A 26,296-nucleotide genomic window follows, 5' to 3' on the forward strand; every position below is an offset into this window, starting at 1 on the left:
GTTTTGTGTACTGAAATTAACTTTGATCTTGAGATTGACCTAGTGACCTACTTTCACATTTCTGAAGGTACAGGCTTCAAATTTGGATCACTTGCATAGTTTTGTGTTCCGAAATAAAAATTGACCTTGATTTTGACCTAGTGACCTACTTTCACATTTTTCAAGCTGCAGCCTTCAAATTTGAACCACATGCATAAGTGAGCATATAATTTGTTCCTTGTGCAATTACTAAATGCATCAAGGGGGGCATTTCATGTTCGACGAGCTCTTGTTAAACATTTGTTTTCTGTTAAATTGATTTTGACTAATGAAATTATTTGCTTCTTATTAACATACTTAACTTTTTGCCGGATATATTTTTTTGCCATTCCTCACCACAAACCCTTTCGGCAGGGGATACCAATTCATCGAATTTGCTTGTTTATAATTTCAAACATGCTTGTTTTGCTTGCACATATAGTTTTGTTTACATCAGGAGAAAAGGTTAGACGGCTGTGGGCTCTACCACAGAACTTCAACATTCCGGTTGCCAAGGTGTATGATGTTTGTGTGACTGACACTGATATCAGATCCCTGAAAAACAGAGAATGGTTGACTGACAATGTAAGTTACATATATTCGGACAATATAATAAAGTCTGTCAACAATGACCAATCTTTAGAGTACTTCAAGAAGGTCACTAGAGACAGTGAAGCATTATATACAATGTAGCTATGAAAGGTCTTAAAGTTGGACATGCTCTGGCGGAGAAGTCTAATAGCATATTATTATTCCTGCTTTCACATACATGTATACTAATCCAGTCAAAAAGGTAGGTTGGGCTATGCTTGAAAGATGTACTGGTTGCTGTGATGACTTAATTACTGCTGAAACTAGCACTGAGCCCAAACAATCCAAACATTGTAGGTTTGTAACAAATGTTTTGATTGTATCCTTAATACTTTCTATAAATCCAGTTTCTACAGTTCAAAATATAGCTTAAAATTGTAATTATGCCACAATTAATTACACCTGCTGGTTGGTAATCAGACTGATACTTGACATCTGCAATGACAAATGCAAATTTTAAAAGGTTAGTTTGCACAAAAACATTATTGTTTGCAACTGTAATGATGATAGTTTGCACAGCAATGACCACAAAATACAGCAAAAAGACCAACTATTGTTTCTGGTTGTCCTTCGGTATATGGTCTTATAAAGGTCCAAAATACCATTTTGGGGGGGAAATCATGGTCACTGTACACATCAGACAAGTAGTCGCTACAAACAAGCCGATTTCAATTCAAAATTCTGTAGGAGGAAATTAAAGCAGCCACTGTAGACAGATGGTTGCTGAAAACAGGGGGTCACCAAGACAGTCTTTACTCAGGGATCGAATTTAACGGTCGCTAACTCGCGAAATTCGAGTAAGGATCAAAAAATGCGAGTAGGAAATAATGGCACTCGAAAATTTTTGCGACCGCGTCCGAAAATCAACGCATTCGCTCAAACTGTCCTTTGTGCTTTTTAAAACTACTTTAGGGTAATTTTACTGATAACCACGTTACCGATTGTAGATGCTTGTCGTTTTATACAAATGTAATTAGGTAGCAGGGTACACTTTCGAACTTTGGCCCCCGTCAATATTTGTTATAAAGAGATCATCGTGATTTTGGATGTCTGTAAATTACGGTGAGAGATAATGATTATTAATTCTTTAGAAAATTTATACAGCCGATACATGTAAAATTCTGATGTCAGTTGGAAAACTAACTGCTGGTAGCTTTGTATGATCAATGAGACACCATTTCGCGGAAAAATTCAATTCACGGAAGGGTTCTGTGCTTGTTGATTGATACTCGGGAACATTTTCGTTATTTTCCGAAAAAACGAGCTGGATGGGCCCCCATTCCGTTTATGTCCTGACGTTCAGTAAGGACTATTAAATTAAGAAATGCAATAAAATTGGACAGTGTTCTTGCAGCGGGATCATCGTAGACTGTTCAAAAGGTGCAAAATTGATGATTTTGGCACGCTTTTTTTCATGGATGATGTAAACCTTTCGCTTCGATAACTTTCTTTATTCTTGTATGAGAATCCTGATCTTGCCATTAATTAAAAGCACAAAACATGCACGCAATTTATAAAATAGCCACCCAAATTTTGCTCATAGGGGAAGTGCAATATTGCGACTCGCTACATGTAAGACCGTCCGTGCCCAAAAGTTTCGCATCTAAGTGTACCTTGCTACCTTAAGGAAAATCTGCCAAAATTAAATTTTGAAAGAACTCTTAAATTTGTGCGGTTTCAAATAGTTTAGAACCTCTTCTTCGATATTCTAAACTTTCTGGGCACTTAAAACGCTACCTGTAGGCACAGCAGCTCAAAAATGTTACGGTGAGGACACATAAAAGCATAAAAGTCAATATACACGGATACGATTTGTTTGGATTCTAGCTCCAATAACAAGGTTCTGGTACAGTAAAAACATCATTTTTATCATTATTAACCCACACAGCGCATATCTGGCCCACCAGCTATGCAGTTCGTCAATCAGGGGGATGGTCGGACGGTGGGGACCCCATGAAATAAGAAAATAAGGGGTGGAGACATTTTATTTTCGTAAAATGGTGCAGAATTGCCCTAATATCATTCCTAATGACAAAATACGTTAAATCATGTCAGAAAATGGTAAAAACGGATGTATTGTACGTTCTTTGTCTCGTAGCGACGATTTGTAAATTTTGGCTAAATTTGTGCATTAGGGGTGGGCAAGTTTAGAGTCTCTCATACAGACTTCTTTTCATGCTATTGAAAACATTTTTATTTGGTTGAATTGGCGAAAGACATTATAAAAGTTCAGAACAAGTAAAACCCTCTTTTGTTCATTAACTGAAAAATCTTAAGGTAGCAGGGTACACTTTCGAATTTTGGCCCACGTCAATATTTGTTATACAGAGATCATCGTGATTTTGGATGTCTGTAACTTACGGTGAGACATAATGATTATTAATTCTTTAGAAAATTTATACAGCCGATACATGTAAAATTCTGATGTCAGTTGGAAAACTAACTGCTGGTAGCTTTGTATGATCAATGAGACACCATTTCGCGGAAAAATTCAATTCATGGAAGGGTTCTGTGCTTGTTGATTGATACTCGGGAACATTTTCGTTATTTTCCGAAAAAACGAGCTGGATGGGCCCCCATTCCGTTTATGTCCTGACGTTCAGTAAGGACTATTAAATTAAGAAATGCAATAAAATTGGACAGTGTTCTTGCAGCGGGATCATCGTAGACTGTTCAAAAGGTGCAAAATTGATGATTTTGGCACGCTTTTTTTCATGGATGATGTAAACCTTTCGCTTCGATAACTTTCTTTATTCTTGTATGAGAATCCTGATCTTGCCATTAATTAAAAGCACAAAACATGCACGCAATTTATAAAATAGCCACCCAAATTTTGCTCATAGGGGAAGTGCAATATTGCGACTCGCTACATGTAAGACCGTCCGTGCCCAAAATTTTCACATCTAAGTGTACCTTGCTACCTTAATTATCGGATATTTAAGTAAGCGTCTATACGATATTTGTTTACGATTTGCTCCCGCGGTTCGCAACATGGATGGAAAATGAATAAAATAACTACCGTAGATACCCATGTATAATGCGCAGTTTTTTGACCCCCGGGACCACCCCCGAATCGTGGGTGCGCATAATACACAGGTATAGACAATTTTCCAACTTCAAAACAAGTTTGTTACCGATGTTCGCCATTTTGGTAAAGGGAAACTACTCCCCGCGCTTACTGTCTCCGCTAAAATCTAAGATTGCCGTTACGTTCCGTAAAAGATCGAATTGTTTATTTTTCTTTCAAACAAAATTAATTTCATATAAATTTAAAAGTATTTTGACGAAAGAAATGTTTATAAATCACAAAAATTATGTTACTAATTAAAGATCGAGAATTATCTTTAACCGAGATCAAACTGTGAACAACATAATTGACACGAGGTGACACGTTGATTGCCGGTAATTACTGGCTTTATGATCGTGACAAAAACACTATCACACCTTTTGTTATCAGTTTAAATTGAGAAGCTCATGTCATTTTGAAAGATACCATTCCGAAATATTGAATTAGCTGCTATTTATTTATTCAAAATAGTGAATTAAAAAAGGTAAAACAACAAATATAACAATAATTTACTGGTTTTATTTTCGAGAAAACAAAAATCGATAGTACCGTGAGACCGATGCTGCTCTCCGCCGTGGAGATAAAATTTATTACCGGTGTCGATGTAAACTCTACTTTCGTTTTCCATCCACCTCAAAATTGACCAAAATTTTTTTTTTTTTTTTTTTTTTTTTTTTTTTTCCCAGGATTTTGGACTAAGATCGGGGGTGCGCATTATACACGGGTGCGCATTATACACGGGTATCTACGGTAGTTTCTTCGGGAGAAAAAGGCCCGTGGAGGTTGACAATGACAGTGAAAGCAAGGGGAGTGACCCCAAAGAACCTAAAGCAACATCGGCCGTTTCGACGACGAGTACTTTGGTTCGTACCGCTCAAACCACAAAGTCAAATGATGACAATATAAGTAAAAACGTTACACTGGTACCTTGTGGCTTTATTGTTAGAAATTTTCATGTAATAGTCAGACAGTGGATAAGTTTGTATGAATAAATAAAAACATTAAAGGTTTTCATAGTTTACTTTTAAGTCAGTCAGTAAACACAACAGCAGAGCTGTACATAAAACAACAAAAAATATCACTTTAGGTTATAAACTTTAGTGAGCAAACAACCTCTAAATAATTGCTAGTGGAACTAACCATTTTGCTAGTGGAAAAAAATGGCACTAGCAAAAAATTGCTAGTGGAAAAAAAAGTTAAATTCGATCCCTGTTTACTGTACTTGTTTCATGTTGCTCATTGTGTGTGAATATATTAACAATGTCTTACAATAAATGTAAGTCCAATGATACATTTTTTTAATGCACCCAGCATCTACTGATGCGGGAGGCATATAGTGATTGTCCTGTCCGTCAGTCCGTCCATTTGTCCGTCCGTACAAGGTTCATCTAGCATAAATACCCATTACTAGAATGACTTGATACTAATGCAGATGTAACCTGTGACTATTCCTCAACTTCAAACATCAGTTGACCTCAGTTTGACCTTGACCTCATTTTGGACTTAGGTTGCTTTATATAGGCCATCTCTTGGTTAACCAAATGGGACATTTTCGTGTAGTATCAATACCCCTTACAAGAATACATTGACACTAATACAGATGAAAACTGTGACCCTCCCTCATCTTCAAACATCACCTGACCTCAGTTTGACCTTGACCTTGTTTTGGACCTAGGGGCAAAATCTATGGACAAGGATGCCACTTTGGGCATCAAAATTTAGCCTAGTATTTTGAAAATAAAATAAAAAAAAGAATGTCTGATTTGGTAAATGTATTATTCTTTATTTAGGTTATTGACACCTACCTTAAGATCCTCACTGTTGAGCTGGAAGAGTCTGGTGGAGGGAAATGTATGTTCCTTGTCAGCTCAACTGTAGGGCAAATAATGAATAAAACCTTTAGTAGCAGGACTTCCCACAAGGTAAAGTCTTTGACATATATGAATTATAATAGTAAAACAGTATAATCAATCAAGAATCCTTATTCAAATTGTTCTTCATATGAAAATAAAATAAGTAATGTTTTTATTTAATTCATATTTAGGAAATGCATTTAGACATATGCATGTATCAAATGGTTAATCTTATATATCAAAGTGGTCTTTACAAGCAGAAAAGTGTTCTCATTTTAACTTTTAAGCAAAACTCCCAATTTATAAAAATGTAACTTTTTTCTCTTATATATATTATACATATAGTAATACTCGTAACCTATAAGTCCGATAATTAAGAATTACGGTATTAATGAGAGTACAGATATGTACTCCAAACATTCAGGCAAAAGAAAATCAAGCATATTTTTTTTACAGTTAAGTGACTACAAACTTGTTGTTGGAGCCTACATCAGAGCTTCACATTGGACACTTGTGGTGAGTTTTATGTTGGATGTTGGATAAAATGTATTTCACAATACATTCGTTTGTATGTAATGTACCTAATTACATTCTTTTTATGTAGCATTGTAGACACAGCATTTTGTATGATTCATTGTCACAATCTGAAGCATGTGAATGTCAGTGAAGAATTTAAAAATGCTGATTCAACAATATCACATTTGTCAGCTATGCTATAAAGTTATAAACAGTTAGGTAAATGCTTGCGTTGCAGACAATAGTTAAACTTTTTCAAGTGTTAACCTGTACAAATGAAGAGAATAAATATTTTAGGAAAACACTTGGTTGCTCAGGAAAATCGTATATTTACAGGTACTGGATTTACAGAAGGAAATTGTATACTTCTACAACCCTGTAGAAGGAGCGGAAGATATTGAAATGGCTTTTATCAAATCATCTATGTGGTAAGAGTAACAACATGATTTAAACGATTGTCAGCAGTTAGGAATCGACTCGTACTGTAATATGTAAAGCATTGAGATCATAGATTAGCCATATTCTATGACTTCTCAGTACATGTATTTTATTTGTTATTATGAATATAAAATACAAAATGTATCATTTTATTGCTTTTACCAAGTAAAAGCTGAAAAACATTTCTATATATATTTATTTCTAGCGGTTTCATTGCAAAATGCAATCAGGAGAATGAAGCAGACGTGGTTAGAAGATGGCGTGTTGATGTACTTCCCCATTCTTCACAAACAGATTCCTTCAACTGTGGTGTCTACTGTTTACTTGTAAGATATTTATATATTTTTATGCCCCCGAAGGGAGGCATATAGTTTTTGAACGGTCTGTCAGTCTGTCCGTCTGTCAGTCTGTCGGTCTGTCAGTCTGTCCGCAATTTTCGTGTCCGGTCCATATCTTTGTCATCGATGGATGGATTTTCAAATAACTTGGCATGAATGTGTACCACAGTAAGACGACATGTCGCGCGCAAGACCCAGGTCCGTAGCTCAAAGGTCAAGGTCACACTTAGACATTAAAGGATAGTGCATTGATGGGCGTGTCCGGTCCATATCTTTGTCATCGATGGATGGATTTTCAAATAACTTGGCATGAATGTGTACCACAGTAAGACGACGTGTCGCGCGCAAGACCCAGGTCCGTAGCTCAAAGGTCAAGGTCACACTTAGACATTAAATGATAGTGCATTGATGGGCATGTCCGGTCCATATCTTTGTCATCGATGGATGGATTTTCAAATAACTTGGCATGAATGTGTACCACAGTAAGACGACGTGTCGTGCGCAAGACCCAGGTCCATAGCTCAAAGGTCAAGGTCACACTTAGACATTAAAGGATAGTGCATTGATGGGCGTGTCCGGTCCATATCTTTGTCATCGATGGATGGATTTTCAAATAACTTGGCATGAATGTGTACCACAGTAAGACGACGTGTCGCGCGCAAGACCCAGGTCTGTAGCTCAAAGGTCAAGGTCACACTTGGACATTAAAGGATAGTGCATTGATGGGCGTGTCAGGTCCATATCTTTGTCATCGATGGATGGATTTTCAAATAACTTGGCATGAATGTGTACCACAGTAAGACGACGTGTCACGCGTAAGACCCAGGTCCGTAGCTCAAAGGTCAAGGTCACACTTAGACGTTAAAGGTCATTTTTCATGATAGTGCATTGATGGGCGTGTCCGGTCCATATCTTTGTCATTCATGCATGGATTTTAAAATAACTACGCATGAATGTGTGACACAGTAAGACGACGTGTCGCGCGCAAGACCCAGCTCCGTAGGTCAAAGGTCCTAAACTCTAACATCGGCCATTACTATTCATTCAAAGTGCCATAGGGGGCATGTGTCATCCTATGGAGACAGCTCTTGTTTGTTTTTGAAATAATTTAAAATATTTTCTTTTACATGAATACTTTCACCTTTTAAAGGAATATTTGCACATTCAACATATATAGATCTATATACATTTCAACTGTATATGTAGGATACTGATTTACTTACAGTATTTAACAATTTTTTTATATTTGAAAATGAAAGTAATTGTAGTTCTTTTTCATTTCACGCTGGTTATTTGTAAATGTTGAATCAGTTTTATAAGTCCTACAATATGCAGAAATTTAAATCAAAAAACTTCTTTAGATATAAGTATTGGTTCCAAACAACCAAAGAAAATCCTGCATGGAAATTTACATAACAAGAATTACATTTGACACACAGTTATCAGTTTGCAGAAAAGCATTTGCATGGTGAATTTGGTGACCTCACAAGGATAACATTTGAAACCCTTAAAGACATGAGGTTGAAAATTGGGAAAAAAATGATGCTGTTTGAAGGTACATATTACTGCTATGCTTACCAAAAGGATATAATTTTTATAAATTGCATAGTTTATATCTGTTATCAATTTCAGGCAACAGACTAAAACGTTGATATAACATATGCAGATGACAAAGAGCATTTAATTTTTTTATGCCCCCAGAGGGAGGCATATAATTTTTGAACCGTCGGTCGGTCTGTCAGTCTGTCCGCAATTTTTGTGTCCGGTCCATATCTTTGTCATCGATGGATGGATTTTCAAATAACTTGGCATGAATGTGTACCACAGTAAGATGACATGTCGCGCACAAGACCCAGGTCCGTAGCTCAAAGATCAAGGTCACACTTAGACGTTAAAGGTCATTTTTCATGATAGTGCATTCGTGTCCGGTCCATATCTTTGTCATCCATGGATGGATTTTCAAATAACTTGGCATGCATGTGTACAACAGTAAGACGACGTGTCATGCACAAGACCCAGGTCCGTAGCTCAAAGGTCAAGGTCACACTTAGACGTTAAACGGTCATTTTTCATGATAGTGCATTCGTGTCCGGTCCATATCTTTGTCATCCATGGATGGATTTTCAAATAACTTGGCATGAATGTGTACCACAGTAAGATGACGTGTCGCGTGCAAGACCCAGGTCCGTAGCTCAAAGGTCAAGGTCACACTTAGACGTTAAAGGTCATATTTCATGATAGTGCATTGATGGGCATGTCCGGTCCATATCTTTGTCATCCATGGATGGATTTTCAAATAATTTGGCATGAATGTGTACCACAGTAAGATGACGTGTCGCGCGCAAGACCCAGGTCCGTAGCTCAAAGGTCAAGGTCACACTTAGACGTTAAAGGTCATATTTCATGATAGTGCATTGATGGGCGTGTCCGGTCCATATCTTTGTCATTCATGCATGGATTTTAAAATTATTGGGCATGAATGTGTACCACAGTAAGAGGACGTGTCGCGCGCAAGACCCAGGTCCGTAGGTCAAAGGTCCTAAACTCTAACATAGGCCATAACTATTCATTCAAAGTGCCATTGGGGGCATGTGTCATCCTATGGAGACAGCTCTTGTTTTTTAAGATATAACAATTGATTTGCTCTTGAAAAGGGTCTGATTATAGTGGTACAGTTGGAATTCAAGACATGTTTATAGAAATCATTCAGATAACACCCTTTCATAAGATGACCTCATTTTGTAATTATTTTCCTGTTATTTCATTTTCTAGTGTTTGTACCAAAAATACATCCATCAATAGGGATCTAGTGGATTCTTTAAAATCACTAGTCCCAATAGAAATAGTTACCTATTCTTCCAGTCAAATTATTGAATAGGGTGTCCTGATTGACTATGCAATATGCACAAGCTGTGATTTCCTCACTGACTGCCACACACTGTTTATGATATGATGTCAAGGCAACATAGCGGAACATCCATGGCTTCCACTATTTTGCATGTTATAGTAGTTATGATAGTGGAAATGAAATATAGACACATGTATTTATTCACTGCAGTGTACATCACAGATTGCTGCCCGAAATGTGGGATGAATTTTGAGGAGCAAGATCAAAAGGTATTTCTGACATAATTATTGATAGAACCAAAGTAAGATATAGCCTACACTCTTTTAATAACTGGTACTGGTAACTATTTGCAACTTCATCTGCGGCATCAGTTTTGTTACATACAAACAAGCCCAAAAACTGCCTGACCACCGATTTAACCCAGACCCTTTTCTTTGCGAAGCAAATGTCAGAACCACTGCACAACTTATGCCCATTCAGTCATATAGTCAATGATATGTTTAATATCTAAAATATGGTTTGAAAATTGTATTGACACAATTTAATGAAACTTTTCTGTTCAATGTTGTGTTATGCAATTTCTTTGAATATTTGTGTATAACGCATACAGTTAAATTATAATTTCAGCTTCAGTGTGATACCTGTGGTAAGTCATATCATTTTAAGCCATATTGTGTTGAAGAAGATATAAACTCCCTTGGTGATGGAGACACATTTTCCTGCACACTATGTAGATATAATTACTGGGTAAGTTCATGTTTTATTGTTCCCCCCCCCCTCCCCCCCCAACGCAACAAAGTTGAAAGGGGGTGTATACTGGTTTCAGGTCTGGCAGTCTGTCTGTCTGTAGACACAATCTTGTGATCAGTAACAACAGTAGTTGTGCATTTGGCATGTTAGTTTCTTTCCAAAAGAAATTGCAGAGTTACGGGACTTTGTTTTTTTGTTACTATACTTTATACATAGACACAATCTTGTGCGCACTATCTCTGGTCATGCCCTAGACACAATTTAAAGAAACTTCACACAAGTCATCAGTAACAACATTAGTTGTGCCTGGGGCATGTTAAGTTCTTTCAACAACAAAAATTGCATAGTTATGGGACTTTTTTTCTTCTTAACATACTATATAACACTAATCTTCCAAACCTTGCACATAATTTATTGAAACTTCACACAAGTGATCAGTACCAACCTAGTTGTGCATGTGCATGTTACGTTCTTTTAGATAAATATTCTGCATAGTTATGGGACTTTTTTTTTGTTACTGTATTATATACATACAGTCTATATACATACAGTCCACATAATTATGCAGTTTTGTGCGTCCAATTGCAAAGTACTGTGTCGTGCATGCTGGGGGTACATTCATACACCTTCATTGGTAGCTCTAGTTTTATTTCCTAGTTTAACCTTCTTCCATATACTCCTGCTTGTGAATTAGTATTCTGAATTATATTGATTTCACTGTCAGGTTAAGTTAAAATTTGTCTTCACAATAAGTCAATAAAATGTCTAAAACAACACCATTAGACTTTATTTATACTCTATAAGTCATTTTTAGCAGTTCCTTTCACATTCTGAAAGTACATGTCTGTCAAAAAAAGTCATAGTAAATAGGTTATATTGGCTTGGTACACACTGTGTTAATGGCATGGTGAAAAATATTTTGTCACATTCTGTCTTATCTAAGTTGATTGTTTAACTGATAATAATGCCTCTTTTCTGGTAGTAGCTTGGCATTAATACATAAGTGGTAGAGGAATGGCATGATTGCACTCGTACAAATAATTATGGCACTGTATGTATTGCAAGTACATACAATACAGATTTTTTTCTATAAGGCCATATTTGATAGTTGAATAACTGCTGTATTTTTCACTGAAACTTTATAGCTATGAAATTTAATGTTATTCACAACTCTCTATCCATTTTTTTCAGAAATGTCATTCCAAAAAACAGTGTATTGGTAACAATTACACATGGATTGACAAAGACCAGGTAATGGGTTTGCATGCTTATAGTACTCAACGGATAAAATTAAACAAACTATAGTACCTTTTTTTTTAACAAATCTCAAAACTCTTTAATATATTCAAAATTTATAATATAAATATAATTAACTATTCTTTTATATATCCAATTTGTATGATAGTTGTGTAGTTTCAACATATAAAACAGTCATACATATGATATCTCTGTAATAAGACAGTAAAGTAAACAAAATCTGATATTTTGTTTAATTGATACATCACTTTAAGAATGGGAATGTTAGTCTAGTGTTGATATTATATAGGCTTTGAATGATCTGTGTGAAAGCAGTAGAGTTGATGAAGAAGAAGTGATGATTGTTGATCCAGCAGTAACAGCAGAAGAACCCATAGGTAATTCTTAATTTGAGAATGTTGCCTTTTGATGACAAGTAATGCTTATGTTTATCATACAGATTTCAACATGTTCATTTGCTAAGGCAGCCTTTTAAAGTTATCACACATGTGACATTTCTTGTTATTACATGGTTCGCACAGGCCATGAAAAGTCCTTGAATTTGATGCCTACTCCTTGAAAACTACTTGAATTTTGTAACAGTCAGAAACTACTTGAAAACTACTTGAATTTAGTAAAAAACGTACAAAAGATGGCAAATAGTCCTTAAATTCGTCGGGTGCGAAGTGAAAACGGACAAACATTATAAACGGACCAAAATAAACTAAAAAACGACGAAAAGAAAACAACCGTTACCGCCATTAGGGCCTGCCACGGAGTCGGCGATAGTACGGTACGGTACTGTACTTTACGGGTTTTATGCTCTTTCAAGTAATTTTTACACTGTGTAATTTATGCGCGATGCATTGAAGGTAAATCTTGTGTTTCATTGTTTAATTTTGTCCTAAATTGGATTTAAATTGGTTATTTCATGTCTCAGCAACAGTGACATTGTGCCCATTTTAGTCCTTGAAAATGGAGGAAAACTACTTGAAAACTCCTTGAAAACTACTTGAATTTTTTTGGGGAAGGTCTGTATGAACCATGTATTAATGTTAACCCGACTTAAACTGATTTAGTTACACACAGCAAGAAATTGAGCATTGTATCATACATTCACATGAAAGAAAGGCATCACTTTTCGTTTTCAGTTGTTCATGCACCAGATATAAATTACAACTAAATGTATTGCATAGACAATTCATATATGGCTTCCCAATGATCATTTCTTGCTCAACTTTACAAAATATGGAGATTTGTCCTACTCGATCAATTGACGGCGTCTGTCCGCGTCCTCACTTTGGTTTAAGTTTTGGTGCACTTTCTATTTACTTGATTGATTTGTTTCCAATTTTAAATAGTTATTCATCATCACCCACATCAAATGGCCAGTATTTCATGAATTATAACCCATTTTACTAAGAATTTCAGGTTAAACTTTTGGTGAAGTTTCACTCTGTCATAGCTTTTGTTACTAGTAAATGAAATAGATTCAAACTTAAGTTGTTGTTACACATCATTACAAGACACAAGATTCCTCACTCTCACATCAATGAATAATGCCCCTTTTTGGCTTGGAATTGCATGTTTACTTAATAAATGTTTTAATTAATTTATCTTCATGTCTGTTATAACTTAATTCTTTAGACACAAATATAGTATGCCTTTGTCCAATATCCAAAACAATTTTTTATCTTTTACTTCAATTCCCTTATAATAGTACACACTGTTTATCGTATTCAATTAATGTGATCAATTTGAAAAAATGTATCTCTATGAATATACATATTCTATGTGTTTCTGATTATGTGAGAAATGTGCATGTTTATTTTTATTCAGATATAAGAAATGTGCATTTTTATTTATATTCAGATATCATGAACGACAGAGAAAAGTACATCCAATTACACAAGAGGAATTAATGCATGATCTGCTCCATTACAAGTTATTTGTGACACTATATTGATCTGAATTCATACGACTAGAGGTTGTTAAAGTCAGGTACCTAGGACTTTTATTTTCCCTGCTGTAACAATTGCTCTACATTGTCTAATGTGTTGAAAGATTTATTTCACGTGACCATGCAGTTGAAAGATGTTACACCATATGTTCTTCATGATTGTGCGTGATCGTGCAAGTGTTTTGATTGGAAATAAGTTATTGCAGAATTATATTCCCTCATTTCAAGTGCACCATTTAACTACTGCATGGACTGTCGTGACAATTTGCATGGGTGTTCCTTGGATTAAATTCATATTCAAATAAATGTTTAGAATTGGATATGTTTGTAACTTTTCTGCATGGCTGATATTAATATAAAGTTGTTTTTTTATATGTATTGCAGTCATTTCTGATTAACATTTATTCTATTGGGAATTCCCAGTTAACAGCATTTTCATTGCCAATATAATATCTGAAACTTTTGTATGGTTTGTATAATAAGGCAGGCCAGTTTGCATATGGGTTATTTGTAAACATATATTTGCAAATGCCCTGCAGAAGTAAGATTTGGAAGTTTACTTTAAACCGATATCCTACTCCATATAGAATTAAAATTAAACTTTTCTACTGTATTTAAACATGATTATAATGCTGATTTCCTTATATGGGTGGTTTTCAAAATAATGAAGCTTTTTCTTCTTTTTCACCATACTTTAATTCAGTTCAGTTTTAGAATGTGTTTTGGGGCAAATCATATCCAAATTAATCTATTCAACAAATGTGTGCAATTTCAGGTGAATGATTCAAGCATTTTTAAAGTTATGTTAAATTATATAGCTAATTGTCCCCTCTGCACCAAAAGTGTGACATTTTGCATGAAGGATAGTTTTCAACTGTGTTTTACTTTTTCAAACCAAACTTAATTGTCACAACTTTGGCTTTTCTTATGTAATCTAAACTCTGCTACAAAGTACTTCTTTACATTAACTACATTTTATTCTTACCAATAGTTCATGTCTTAATTGTGATGGAAGACCCTTCATAAAAAAATAGTGATAAATTTAAAAGTTGAACACTACAATATCATAACCTCATTACTTTTCTTAAGATCTTTATCCTTACAGCTTTGAAGACACCTTATGATTTTATTATCCCCCGACGAAAGTCGGAGGGATATAGTTTTGGCGTTGTCCGTCCGTCTGTCCGTCCGTCTTTCCGTCCGTCCGGAGCCATATCTAGGAAATGGTTGGGAATATTTATTTAAAACTTCATATACGTGTTCACCACAATGAGTTCTTGCGGCCCGTCAAGTTTCAGTCAGATTGCCCAAGTAACACCAGAGTTATGGCCCTTAGAAGTTTCTAGTGTTAACTATATAGGGTACTATAAATATGGCAATTTCTGCATCATAACTTTTGATATATTTGACCTAGAACTATGAAACTTAAACAGAATTTAGATCACCATAATGTGGTTGTGTACACACAATTTCATTTGGATTTATTTGAAAATTAAGAGTTATTGCCCTTAAATTGTATAAAAATCCACATGTTTGTGCATAACAAACTTACCATTTGGTAGAATTTCATTAAATTTCTTTCATTCTTTTCCATGAACATTTATTGTAAACATGTGAAGTTGTTTACCCACACCTGGTTACCCCCTTACCTTGATCACACACCTCCCCCACTATCCCCCCCCCCCCCCCCCCCCCCCCACAAAAAAAAAAAAAAATTCATTCCTTATTTTAGATTTTTTTACAAACTTCATATACATGTTCACCACTATGAGGTTATGGGGCCCATCAAGTTTCAGACAGATTGCCCAAGTAACACCAGAGTTATGGCCCTTAGAAGTTTCTAGTGTTAACTATATAGGGTGCTATAGATCTATAGATATGCCAATTTCTGCATCATAACTTTTGAAATATTTGACCTAGAACTATGAAACTTTAACAGAATTTAGAGCACTATAATGTGGTTGTGCACAGACAATTTTGTACGGATTTCTTTTTGTAACTTCAGAGTTATTGCCCTTTAATTGTCTAAAAATCCACATATTTGTACATAACAAACTTACCATTTGGCAGAATTTCATTGAATTTCTTTCATTCTTTTCTGTGAACATTTATTATAAACATGTGAAGTTGCACACCCACACCTGGTCACCCACTTGCCTTGGTCACACCCCCCCCCCCTCCCAACCCCCCTCCCCACTTCCCTCCCAAATTTTTTTTTTTTTTTTCATTTCTTATTTTAGATTTTTTTCAAACCTTCCAAGTTGTACCATTCCCCCACCTCACTTCTCCACCCAGTCATGCCCACCACTGATCATGCATCCTCTGCACCCCCCACCTTCCAACTTCACCCTTTTACCTTTTTTTTTTTTTTCATTTTTAATTTTCAATCAATATTTATAATCAACATGTGAAATTTTGTTTCCTCTCCCGTTCCCCTGCACCCCCACCCCCTAAAAAAAATAAATATATACATATATCTATATATAGATATATATATTTCCATTCCTTTTTTTTTTTTTAAATGTTCAAACCTTCAACATGTTAAGTTGTGACTGCACAAACCTTGCCCTCAGCCATGTTCAAGATATCTTACCTGTTTTCTCTTAAGGACATCTGATCTTTTAATGTACATGTAAAACAGCAACACCTGGTGCCAAACCACTCAAAGACAATATTTCATTCCAGTTAAACTTCAAGCTCACATTTCAATTAACTGCATTTAATTTTAAAAGCTAAGCTTATTACAGTAAGCATATCCCATTCAAAATAAATTCTTTAGTCAGGATCAAAGTATCATACATTTATTATGTACTCTTTAATTAAACATTTGTTTTCTGTTAAATTGATTTTGACTATTGAAATTATTTGCTTCTTATTAACATCCTTAACTTTTTGCCGGATATATCTTTTTGCCATTCCTCACCACAAACCCTTTCGGCGGGGGATACCAATTCATCGAATTTGCTTGTTGTTTTATAAATCAACTTTCTCAGAATCTTCATATATGTCTATACACCCAAAAATGTCCCTTGTAAGTATTCTTTAAATAAAATGGGTTTTTACTTTATTTCCCTCTAAATGGAAGTTACAATGGTTACAAAAGCAGCTTTCAGCTTCACATATTAAGCCAAGGTGATGTTCCCTGTGCACCTTTTTTTTGACATTCATCAGTTATCATATCATTTATATTGTAATATGTTGTGGCAGTTCTATATTCATAGCAGTGTGTAAGTTAAATGCAGGCATTACTTGATAATTAAGCATTATATAAGAATCCTAGGACAATTTAAATTTTATTTTTTGCATTTTTCTCAAGTTGGCAATTTTCAGGTTTAAAAGGGGAAACATCAGTTTTAATTAAAGTTTACCTACATATGTAAATATTCAGTAGCGAGTATTGTGTAGTTGAAAGAATTTTACTTACTATGAACATATTCCATGAATATATATTTAGCTGCCATTTGTCCCCTGTGCATCTTCTTAAAATTAGTAGATGATGATTATAAAGTATGTATGAATTTTACCATTCCATTTTACCATGCATGGCATTTTGTCATTTTTCTACTGTGAATAAGCAGTGCATGTAAACTTTAACTAAATGATTTCAATGTGTTAATTGTGTTTAAAGTCACTTATTTTTCATTTAAAGCATTACATGCTGCTGAATTTTCATGTTTGTGTTGTGAAAATTTTCAGTTTTGTAGTTATTTTTTGGAATAAACTAATTGTTCAATAGACTTTTGTCTTAAGATGATCACCATTAATCTTGTTTTGAACAGAAAAACTAATAATGAATTATATTACACTGATTTTTAGTATGTGTCCCCTGTGCATCTCTGAAATAACTCAATTTGAGTTGACAATTTTAGAAATTAAAATCACCAGACATTTTTGAAATTTGGAATGTGGTTTATAAACCTGCAGAATGTGAGAAAAAAATAGGTTTTATAATAATATGTTAATTATTTTTCATTCAGCAACCACTTTTCTAGGTAAAATTTTATTTTTATGTCGGATTTGTGCAGAAAGGGTGATTTTAAAAACCAAAGTCCACAAACATTTATTAAATAAGTTTCAAACTATACACAAACACCTATTCATATATGTTGAAAAAAAATTACTGTTATACATATTTCCTTGTCATAAAACACTGCAATATTTATCACCCATCTTACTGGAAATTCTCTGAACTTATGAACTGAAGGCTGTTCAAAATATTATCTGATTGGTATTTCTCAACGCTTTCCCGAAGTTGTATATTTCCTTGAAATTTGAATTAGTTGCTATCATAAAAAATAGGTGACCACCAAAAGAAATAGGTTTGAATTTCCAACCCCTATGTCACACTTTTGCTTCATTATTTTGAAAACCACCAATATGTTTCCTCATAGTTTTTTTTTATATACTATACTATACTTATTTCAGATGAAGATATAAATTTATTCAAAAAAATAATGGGACAATGAATGCTAAAATTGCCAAGAAGAAGACTGCCAATTTACACACCATTTTATACAGGTAGGTGCTTAAAAGTGTTTTGAAAATAGATATGGCATTCAGCACTTATTTTACAAACTAACTGATTTTAGAATTATGTACATTGTACTTTTAAATTGTTTTTAATGTGAAGTGTCAGCAATGAAAATTTATAGAGAAATCACAGTTAATTGTGAAAGAAAAATTTATGTATATATAAATGTACATGTTGTGCTTTTTTTTAGTTACAGTATGATATGGTGAACAAAAAGCCCTCAATGCAGCCAGTTCTGGAGCTTTGGTTAGACTATGAACAGTAGACATCAAAAGGTACAAGATAGTTTAGAGCTGCATTTATTAATTTTTTATGTAATTACTATTTATCAGTTCAAATGAAACTTGGTACATCAGCATGAGGTGGACAGGCACATATTGTCAGGACTATCAAATTTGATTATTTGTTTCTTCAGTTATTATGTCATTTTCTTTTTCAAATTGTCATATCATAGCTTAATTCCTTCATACCTTTTGCATTAAAACTCTCTTTCTGCAGATTCCATCATATTCAAATGGATCATGGTATACTTCATGGCCAAGCAGCAGAATTATACACATACTATAGTGGATTTTACATCTGATGACAGTCAATCTGACTAAAGTACATCTCCTATTACGCTACGCATAGGATCTGAAAACGACCTATTCATTGCCTCGTTCTGACGGCCCTTTCACTAGCCAATCAGAGCCTAGCTTACAATATCTTGCAAATCTACCTCTAGCATTGACTTTTGATATTTACAATTCTTATGTCGTAATGTATCAGATAGCCGATTAGCTCAGTCGGTAGGCCACTTGCTTTGTAAGCGAGGGGTCCCGGGTTCGAGTCCTGGAATAACTGCATATTTTTCTTACTCTTTGACAATCGAACAAGTCGCCTGATTGGATAACATAAAAATAGCAATAATGGAAATCCAAAATATACAGAAGACGAATGTGAATGGGTCGTTCTCAGATCTTCGTTTAGAAGATCAAGTACTTTAGTCAGATTGGATGACAGTTTTCTAAAGTTATGGTCCTTTTAGAATCTTGAATTAAATGAAACACTTTTGTTCTTTATGTACTCAGCTCCTCCCCCACTTTGTATCCAATGCCCTTGAAACTTGTAATACACTTTTACCTTAAATGTAAAGGCCTTTATCTATTTTAGCCTAAAATCTAAATTTGGAGTGTTATGCCCCTTTTTATATTATAAGAATTATATTTCATCTCCTCCTACAGTTTTCATACTGTGTCACATGCAAAAGTAAGTTGATAGGAAATTATCAACATGAAGTAGGCATGCACATATTGCAAGACTTCATTTCAGGTTACTTTTTATTGAGTGATGTCCTTTAAAATATCACAAATACACTTGTACATTGTGTATGCCTACTCACAGTTTCAAACAATTCATAAGAAATTTAGTATACATTATGGACATGAAGTGATCATGTGCCTATATATAGTGTTAGTTGAAAATGGAATGCATGAAGACATACAGACAAATATATATCATCTGTTTGAATTCAAAGCTGTATTTCTTAGTCTTTATTACTTGTGTAAGGTACTGTTTTTCCACTTTTTAATGACATTTTCTTGATAATGTCTGTCAGACTGATAATATTATAATTGTAAGATTTTACATTCTAAAATTTTGTGTTTTTATTAGGCTGATCACTACCAAATAGAATGTAAGCCTCCGCAGGTCTAGTCACAAGTAGTCCAAATATAAATAGTACTAATCTTTTTTCCTTTCCTAGTGCATTTTCTCGGCAGCAACGTGCTTACTTTTACCCTACCGCGTTTCAGTATGTATCACTTTGCATTGTAATGAAATCGGCATGTTCCTATCGCATGCTAGATAAAAATGGCGGCGTAAGAATTTAATGTCACGAAAAGAGAAATTGAAAGAAGCGAAAAGTAGTAAATTCAGCGGGTTGTAATTAACGAACTGTAGTTTTCTTATATAAAAGTTAACACCCCCTTTTCTTTTTGTTTTTCTAAAGTAGCGATCTAGTTCTTTATGGGAATATAAGTCTCTGAAAATCTGATATGCTAGAAAATGTCGTAACACCGTTATTAAGTGAGTGGTTTTTATATGAAATAAAGAACAGCTGGATTTAGTGGTGTTCAGCCTATAAGGGGCAATACATGTTATTTTCTGAAAGCCCTCGAAAATGAATGGAAATGCCATTAATCTATTCTTTATGATGTAAAACGGTAACAAATGGCTGAAAACGCTTAAATTTCTTGTGTTTTTGGAATTTAGATCGAATTTTCGACTAGGTGGCACTATTTTGGTTCGTTTTAGGACCTAGTAAATGTCTTTTCTCGCATTTTAGCACTTCATTTGTCTAAATAATATTGAAATTAGCATGTTTCTGAATGAATATGACAAACATCGTAACGATTAAATGGATGGTAAATGTAAATTCCACGAATAAGGTAAAATTAATTGAAATATTGCTTGCCCAGGGCTAAATTTTGCATATTTTTGGGGATGGGGGTGACCTGTAATGAATGGTCATTTCTCTACATTTTCTCAATATTTTGCACCAAAACAAAGCAGAATCATTGTGAAATAGGTGTACCTTGAGAATGAATGCAAATTCATGGAAAAATCAGACAAAAATTTTCTCTTATAGGCTGATCACTACCAAATAGAATGTAAGCCTCCGCAGGTCTAGTCACAAGTAGTCCAAATATAAATAGTACTAATCTTTTTTCCTTTCCTAGTGCATTTTCTCGGCAGCAACGTGCTTACTTTTACCCTACCGCGTTTCAGTATGTATCACTTTGCATTGTAATGAAATCGGCATGTTCCTATCGCATGCTAGATAAAAATGGCGGCGTAAGAATTTAATGTCACAAAAAGAGAAATTGAAAGAAGCGAAAAGTAGTAAATTCAGCGGGTTGTAATTAACGAACTGTAGTTTTCTTATATAAAAGTTAACACCCCCTTTTCTTTTTGTTTTTCTAAAGTAGCGATCTAGTTCTTTATGGGAATATAAGTCTCTGAAAATCTGATATGCTAGAAAATGTCGAAACACCGTTATGAAGTGAGTGGATTTTATATGAAATAAAGAACAGCTGGATTTAGTGGTGTTCAGCCTAATAAACTTTTTATGAACATATAAAACATGTAAAGTTTATACTAGTGTAAAAATAGCTAAATTTTTCCATTTCAGATGATCATCTGAAGGGCCACAGTTGTTTAAAGCACTGGTCAACAAAAACTGAACTATTTGATGGATCATACATCTGCAGAATGTACTACCATATTTCCAGAATCAGAAAAATAGAAATATCAAGTATTAGAGAGAAAGAAATGTATGCATCATGTATGAAGAACTGCCTAAGAAAAATTTGCAAAATACATTGAAATCTAACAATTGCTAATTGCATAATGCATATGGAAGTTAAGAAAGGTGTACTCTTCTGGAAAATATGTGTCCAGTGCAACATTTCTTTTTCAACTTTGTGAGCATAATTCTACATAAAAATTGTAACATGGCTACAGGGATAATACAAAAGGTTTAATCTTATTTCCAAACACACTGGGGGAATCAGAGAAGAATTATCAAGAATTAGGGAAAAAGAAATAATTGTCATGAATGAAAAACTTGCTTTTTATTAATTTACAAAATACTTTTTAGCCTCACAACTGTTAATAATATTATGAATATGGAAGTTAAAAGTGTGGACTTCGATTAATCTTCAACTTCTCTGAGCATAGTTCTACATAAAAATTGTAACTTTATAAAATAGTCTTGTAGAAAAAGTGTAAGACTTTCATACTTGTTTTATAGAAAATGTTTCTGGATGTTTCAATGTAAGTTTGCTAGACCCAGACCACTAGCTCCTAAGTCAAGGTTACACTTAGATGTCAAAGGTTAAAAGGGTCTGTTTCTGTCTGGTCAATAACTGCCATACATAAAGGGATTTTGGAATTACTCGGCATAAATGTTCACCATAAAGAGACAACGTGTTATGCGCAAAACCCAAACCCATGCTCCAAGGTCAAGGTCACACGTAGAGGTCAAAGGTTAATAGAGTCTTTTTGGTGTCTGGTCAATAACTCTGCGATCCATGAAGGGACTTTTAGATAAATTGGCATAAATGTTCACCATAATGAAACAAGGTGTCATGCCCAAGACCAAGACCCCTAGCTCGAAGGTCACACTTAGAGGTCAAAGGTCAGATACAAAAATGACTTTGTCCCCAGCATTTCTTGTTCATGCATGGAGGGATTTTGATGTACAATGGCAAAAATGTTCATCATCATGAGATGGTGTGTCATGAGTAAGAACCAGGCCCCTAATCCTTTGCTGTTACTATAAATAGCTATTACTGTAAAGTTCTATTCTATTAACCCTTATGCTGAACATGATTTATTCTGTCTTTGCGACCAGTGTAGATCACGACCAGCCTGCACATCCATGCAGGCTGATGATGATCAGCACTGTTCGCCATTCAATCAGTATATTTTTGGTAAGCATCCCTTTTAACAGTTAATGGTACTGTCCAAATTGAAAAATGGACAAGTTCATTATAGAAATTCAGCAGGGTAAGGGTTAATATTAGCCCTAGGAGAAAATTGGGACTACTTTTCTGTAGTACAACACGCATGTTACATCCAATTTTTGATGTATTTTGACCTAAGGCTACCTGATAAGTACTTTTGTGTGGACTTAGATTTTTTTCAGATTAACTTCTCTTTGTTGTCACTATAACAAACGATTATTCTTGAAACTTTTTATCCTGGTTGTTAGAATTGGATATGTCATTGTTTTGGCTTTCTGTCTATCAAACTTATAGTTTTGTACAGAAAATGTTTTATTATATCATCTACCTGACGAGCATATATTTAACATCATGGCACTCTTGTTTTATTTTGTTCATGCCAAGATGCTGTATTATTGGCATACAGTATGTATGATGAAAATGCCCTTAGGCAGGGGACGTTGCTAACTCTGTTACAAATTCTTGTTGTTGTTTTTTTCTGGAGTTGCCCTATTTGATCTTGAACTAATTCATCACATCGTGAACTCGTGAACTTAAGTCGAACAGATCCATCCAACTGAATTGAAACTAGGTATACATCAGAAGCATGAAATGAGTATGTACATGTTGTCCTGACTTTTATGATCGATTATTTTGTCTGGAGTTGTGGCCCTTCTTTAATGACGAATGACAACTACATTGTAGTTTCCTTCTCTTCATTTCAAATAAAACTTGTTAAGCATCATAAATATTATGTAGACATGCGCATTTGTTTCTTGTTCAGTTGTTTAACTTCTATATATTTTTCCTTAATAACATTATTGACCCGTCGTTATTATAAATTATTGAATGAAACATTTTTTACCTCCGTGAAGGAATATTGTCAAACTTTACCGATAAGGGGAAGAGTTTGCTTCCTTTTGTAGCACAACTGTCTATGCATTATTGTGTCTTGCTCATATACATAACACTTTTATTTGTGTGAACATGCATGAATTTGTTATACTGCAAATTAAAACAGTCATCATTGATTACTTTACTTGTCGTCACTTTCCTCCTTTTTATCGTAAATAGTACAGTCATACACAGAAGATGCTGTATACTAAACATATTTTCTCAAAATTCAGAACAAAAAATCTATCAGACGCCCCCATTAAATAACTACATTTCAAACTTTTGCAGGGGGAGAACACCCTGACTCCTACTCATGCTGGGAGCTATGTGTCTCGCTGGTGACACATTCTTTCTAAACTGTTGCCTCGCTGCATCAAATAAAGGTATTTCTGGATCCGGACTAGCGTGGGAAGCCGTTGACCATAATTGTCAGAAGAAATCTTTACCTACATTAAAGATCCAACTTAAATTGTGCTAATTAATGTTAATTGGCATTCATCCGAGTTTCTGATATTGTCAATTTGCAGGTAGAAAAATGGTTAGAAATTGTCAGACTGGATTCCCAGGCTAGATCCGGACCTGCCCTTAAGTATGATAAAGGCCTTTAAGGTCGATGTCGGAAGAGGGATCTAGCAAAGTTTTACAACATTTAAGCTTATCAACGACGTCGGCAGAGATTATGAAGTTGTTCTGTTGTCAGGCTCAAGATGCAGGCACACTTAAACTCCAAAACGACGGCCGTTTTTGTACAATAAAACTCCATCAAGTTTGAATAAATAGTTCAAATGGTTTTGAATGTAATCATTTCTGCGTACAGACTGAAGTATTACCATTAGTGGATTCATAGGAGGGGGGGGGGGGGGGGGGGGGGGGGCACCGGGACGCTCCCGCCCCTAAAATCGCCGGAGCATAGGTAATTTGTCTTATGTTCTGGGTAAAATAATTGCAAAATATGCATTTTTTCTCGCTCGCTATGCTTGGGTACATAATTTGTCTTTTATTCTGACTGAAGAATATGAAATATGCATTTTTTTCTCGCTCGCTACGCTTGCACTAATAATCTTTAGTTCCGGCTGAAAAATATGAATATTTTTTCTCGCATGCTACGCTCGAAAACTTAATTTGTCTTCTGTTCTGGGTTAAACATAAAAATGCATTTTTATCTCTATCTCACAGGTAATTTGTATTACTTGTTTTTTTGTTTGTTTTGTTTTGTTTTTTTATTGATGGAAAAAATGCATTTTTAGGGTAAAATAATTGCAAAATATACATTTTTCCTCGCTCGCTACGCTTGGGTACATAATTTGTCTTTTATTCTGACTGAAGAATATGAAATATGCATTTTTTTTCTCGCTCGCTACGCTTGCACTAATAATCTTTTGTTCCGGCTGGAAAATATGCATATTTTTTCTCGCTTGCTACGCTCGAAAACTTAATTTGTCTTCTGTTCTGGGTTAAACATAAAAATGCATTTTTATCTCTATCTCACAGGTAATTTGTCTTACTTGTTTTTTTGGGGGGGTTTGTGTTTTTTTATTGATGGAAAAAATGCATTTTTTCTCGCTCGCTATGCTGGCACATTTAAAATCTGACAGTTTGCATGAGCTCCGAAAAAAACTTTTTATTTTAGTCCTAGGTAAACCCTCCCCATGAAAATCCTCAAAAAACGAACGGCTAAGAAATTTCGAGATACTCGCGCAAGAATAAGTCTGACAGTTCATATAGATTATATATAATTAGCATGTTATTTGTGTTGATTTTGTCACAAAACCTGTCCTTTGTCAATAACAAATAAAGTACCCCAGAACGCCCAAAATACACCAAATGGATCCATTATTTTCATAGTTTTCCGGGGAATCATGCCCCCGGGCCCCCTATTTGCTCTAGTCTTCAAATATTTTACGCCCCCTCTTACACCAAATACTGTATCTGCCCCTGAGGTAGTCAATTTTTTAAAAAACGTAATGGATGTAAGAATTTTTTTACAAAGTTTGGAACGAAAAGGTTTTTATCATATTAAGTAGACCGTTTGAAAAAATGTTGGATAGTTCAATGAATCAGATATTCTAGATTTCATTTCAGGTTGTAGATCTAGAATAGATTCTATTTTGAATTTTTTTTTTTTATTATTCTTCGAATACTTTTTGACTGTACTATTAGAATAGTGTTATTGGATCTATAAAATCTGCCGAGAATGATAATCGGGATGAAGAACTCTCCTTTCAGGTAAACGGCGTGAAGAACTATCCTTTATTTTATTTGGCGGGAATCGAGCACGTTTTCACCGTGCAATATTAGTATTTATAGTAACAATGACGTCATTTTATAGGTAAGACGGCAAGCCGAATTCCGTCGATTCGATTCTTCAAAGTAGCGTAAGTTCTTTATTTCTTGATCAAATATGACCAAATAAAGCGCAGGCTAAGGAAAAAAGCGAGTAGTTCACTCACAAGTAAATGGTTTTATCAACAGATGAACAGTTTTGGAATGACCGAAAAATACCAAAATAACCAATCGAATTACTTTGCGGTATAATTTCCGGTTTCATTTTTGAGCGCCATTTTTAACTTCAAAACAAACAAAAATGCCTCCGAAAAAGAAGATAAGAGAAAGACCAAAACAAAAATCGACGCCAATGGAAGTCGATAAAAATCCTGAAGAATAAACAAATGTTGAGCAAGCTCAAGTTTCTGTAGCAAGCCGCGGTTTTCATCCAGAAGGTGTGACAAATTGTTGCTTTTATCCGATAATATCGTCTCGTGGTCTATG

The 26,296-nt window shown here is 34.7% G+C and overlaps 1 protein-coding gene and 1 long non-coding RNA gene across 2 annotated transcripts in view; both read left to right on the plus strand.

Annotated features, from left to right (window-relative positions):
* The window catches only part of LOC123555237 (sentrin-specific protease 2-like), a 28,732-nt gene extending 14,540 nt beyond the window's left edge, over positions 1-14,192 (plus strand). Inside the window, exons 4-14 of the mRNA XM_053548669.1 lie at positions 476-603; positions 5,467-5,598; positions 5,986-6,045; positions 6,382-6,473; positions 6,689-6,809; positions 8,268-8,376; positions 9,880-9,938; positions 10,297-10,416; positions 11,611-11,670; positions 11,966-12,053; positions 13,528-14,192. Of these exons, the coding sequence (XP_053404644.1) occupies positions 476-603; positions 5,467-5,598; positions 5,986-6,045; positions 6,382-6,473; positions 6,689-6,809; positions 8,268-8,376; positions 9,880-9,938; positions 10,297-10,416; positions 11,611-11,670; positions 11,966-12,053; positions 13,528-13,577 (1,019 nt within the window). The 3' untranslated portion in view covers positions 13,578-14,192. The remainder of the gene's footprint in view (positions 1-475; positions 604-5,466; positions 5,599-5,985; positions 6,046-6,381; positions 6,474-6,688; positions 6,810-8,267; positions 8,377-9,879; positions 9,939-10,296; positions 10,417-11,610; positions 11,671-11,965; positions 12,054-13,527) is intronic.
* Positions 14,193-17,705: 3,513 nt separating this feature from the next.
* Positions 17,706-23,710, plus strand: LOC128558669 (uncharacterized). The gene is made up of 3 exons (XR_008371798.1): positions 17,706-18,133; positions 18,337-18,421; positions 21,319-23,710. It is a non-coding gene; the product is annotated as an uncharacterized LOC128558669 (long non-coding RNA).
* The last annotated feature ends 2,586 nt before the right edge of the window (positions 23,711-26,296 follow it).

The sequence above is a fragment of the Mercenaria mercenaria genome, chromosome 7, assembly GCF_021730395.1.
Source record: "Mercenaria mercenaria strain notata chromosome 7, MADL_Memer_1, whole genome shotgun sequence".
NCBI lineage: Eukaryota > Metazoa > Mollusca > Bivalvia > Venerida > Veneridae > Mercenaria > Mercenaria mercenaria.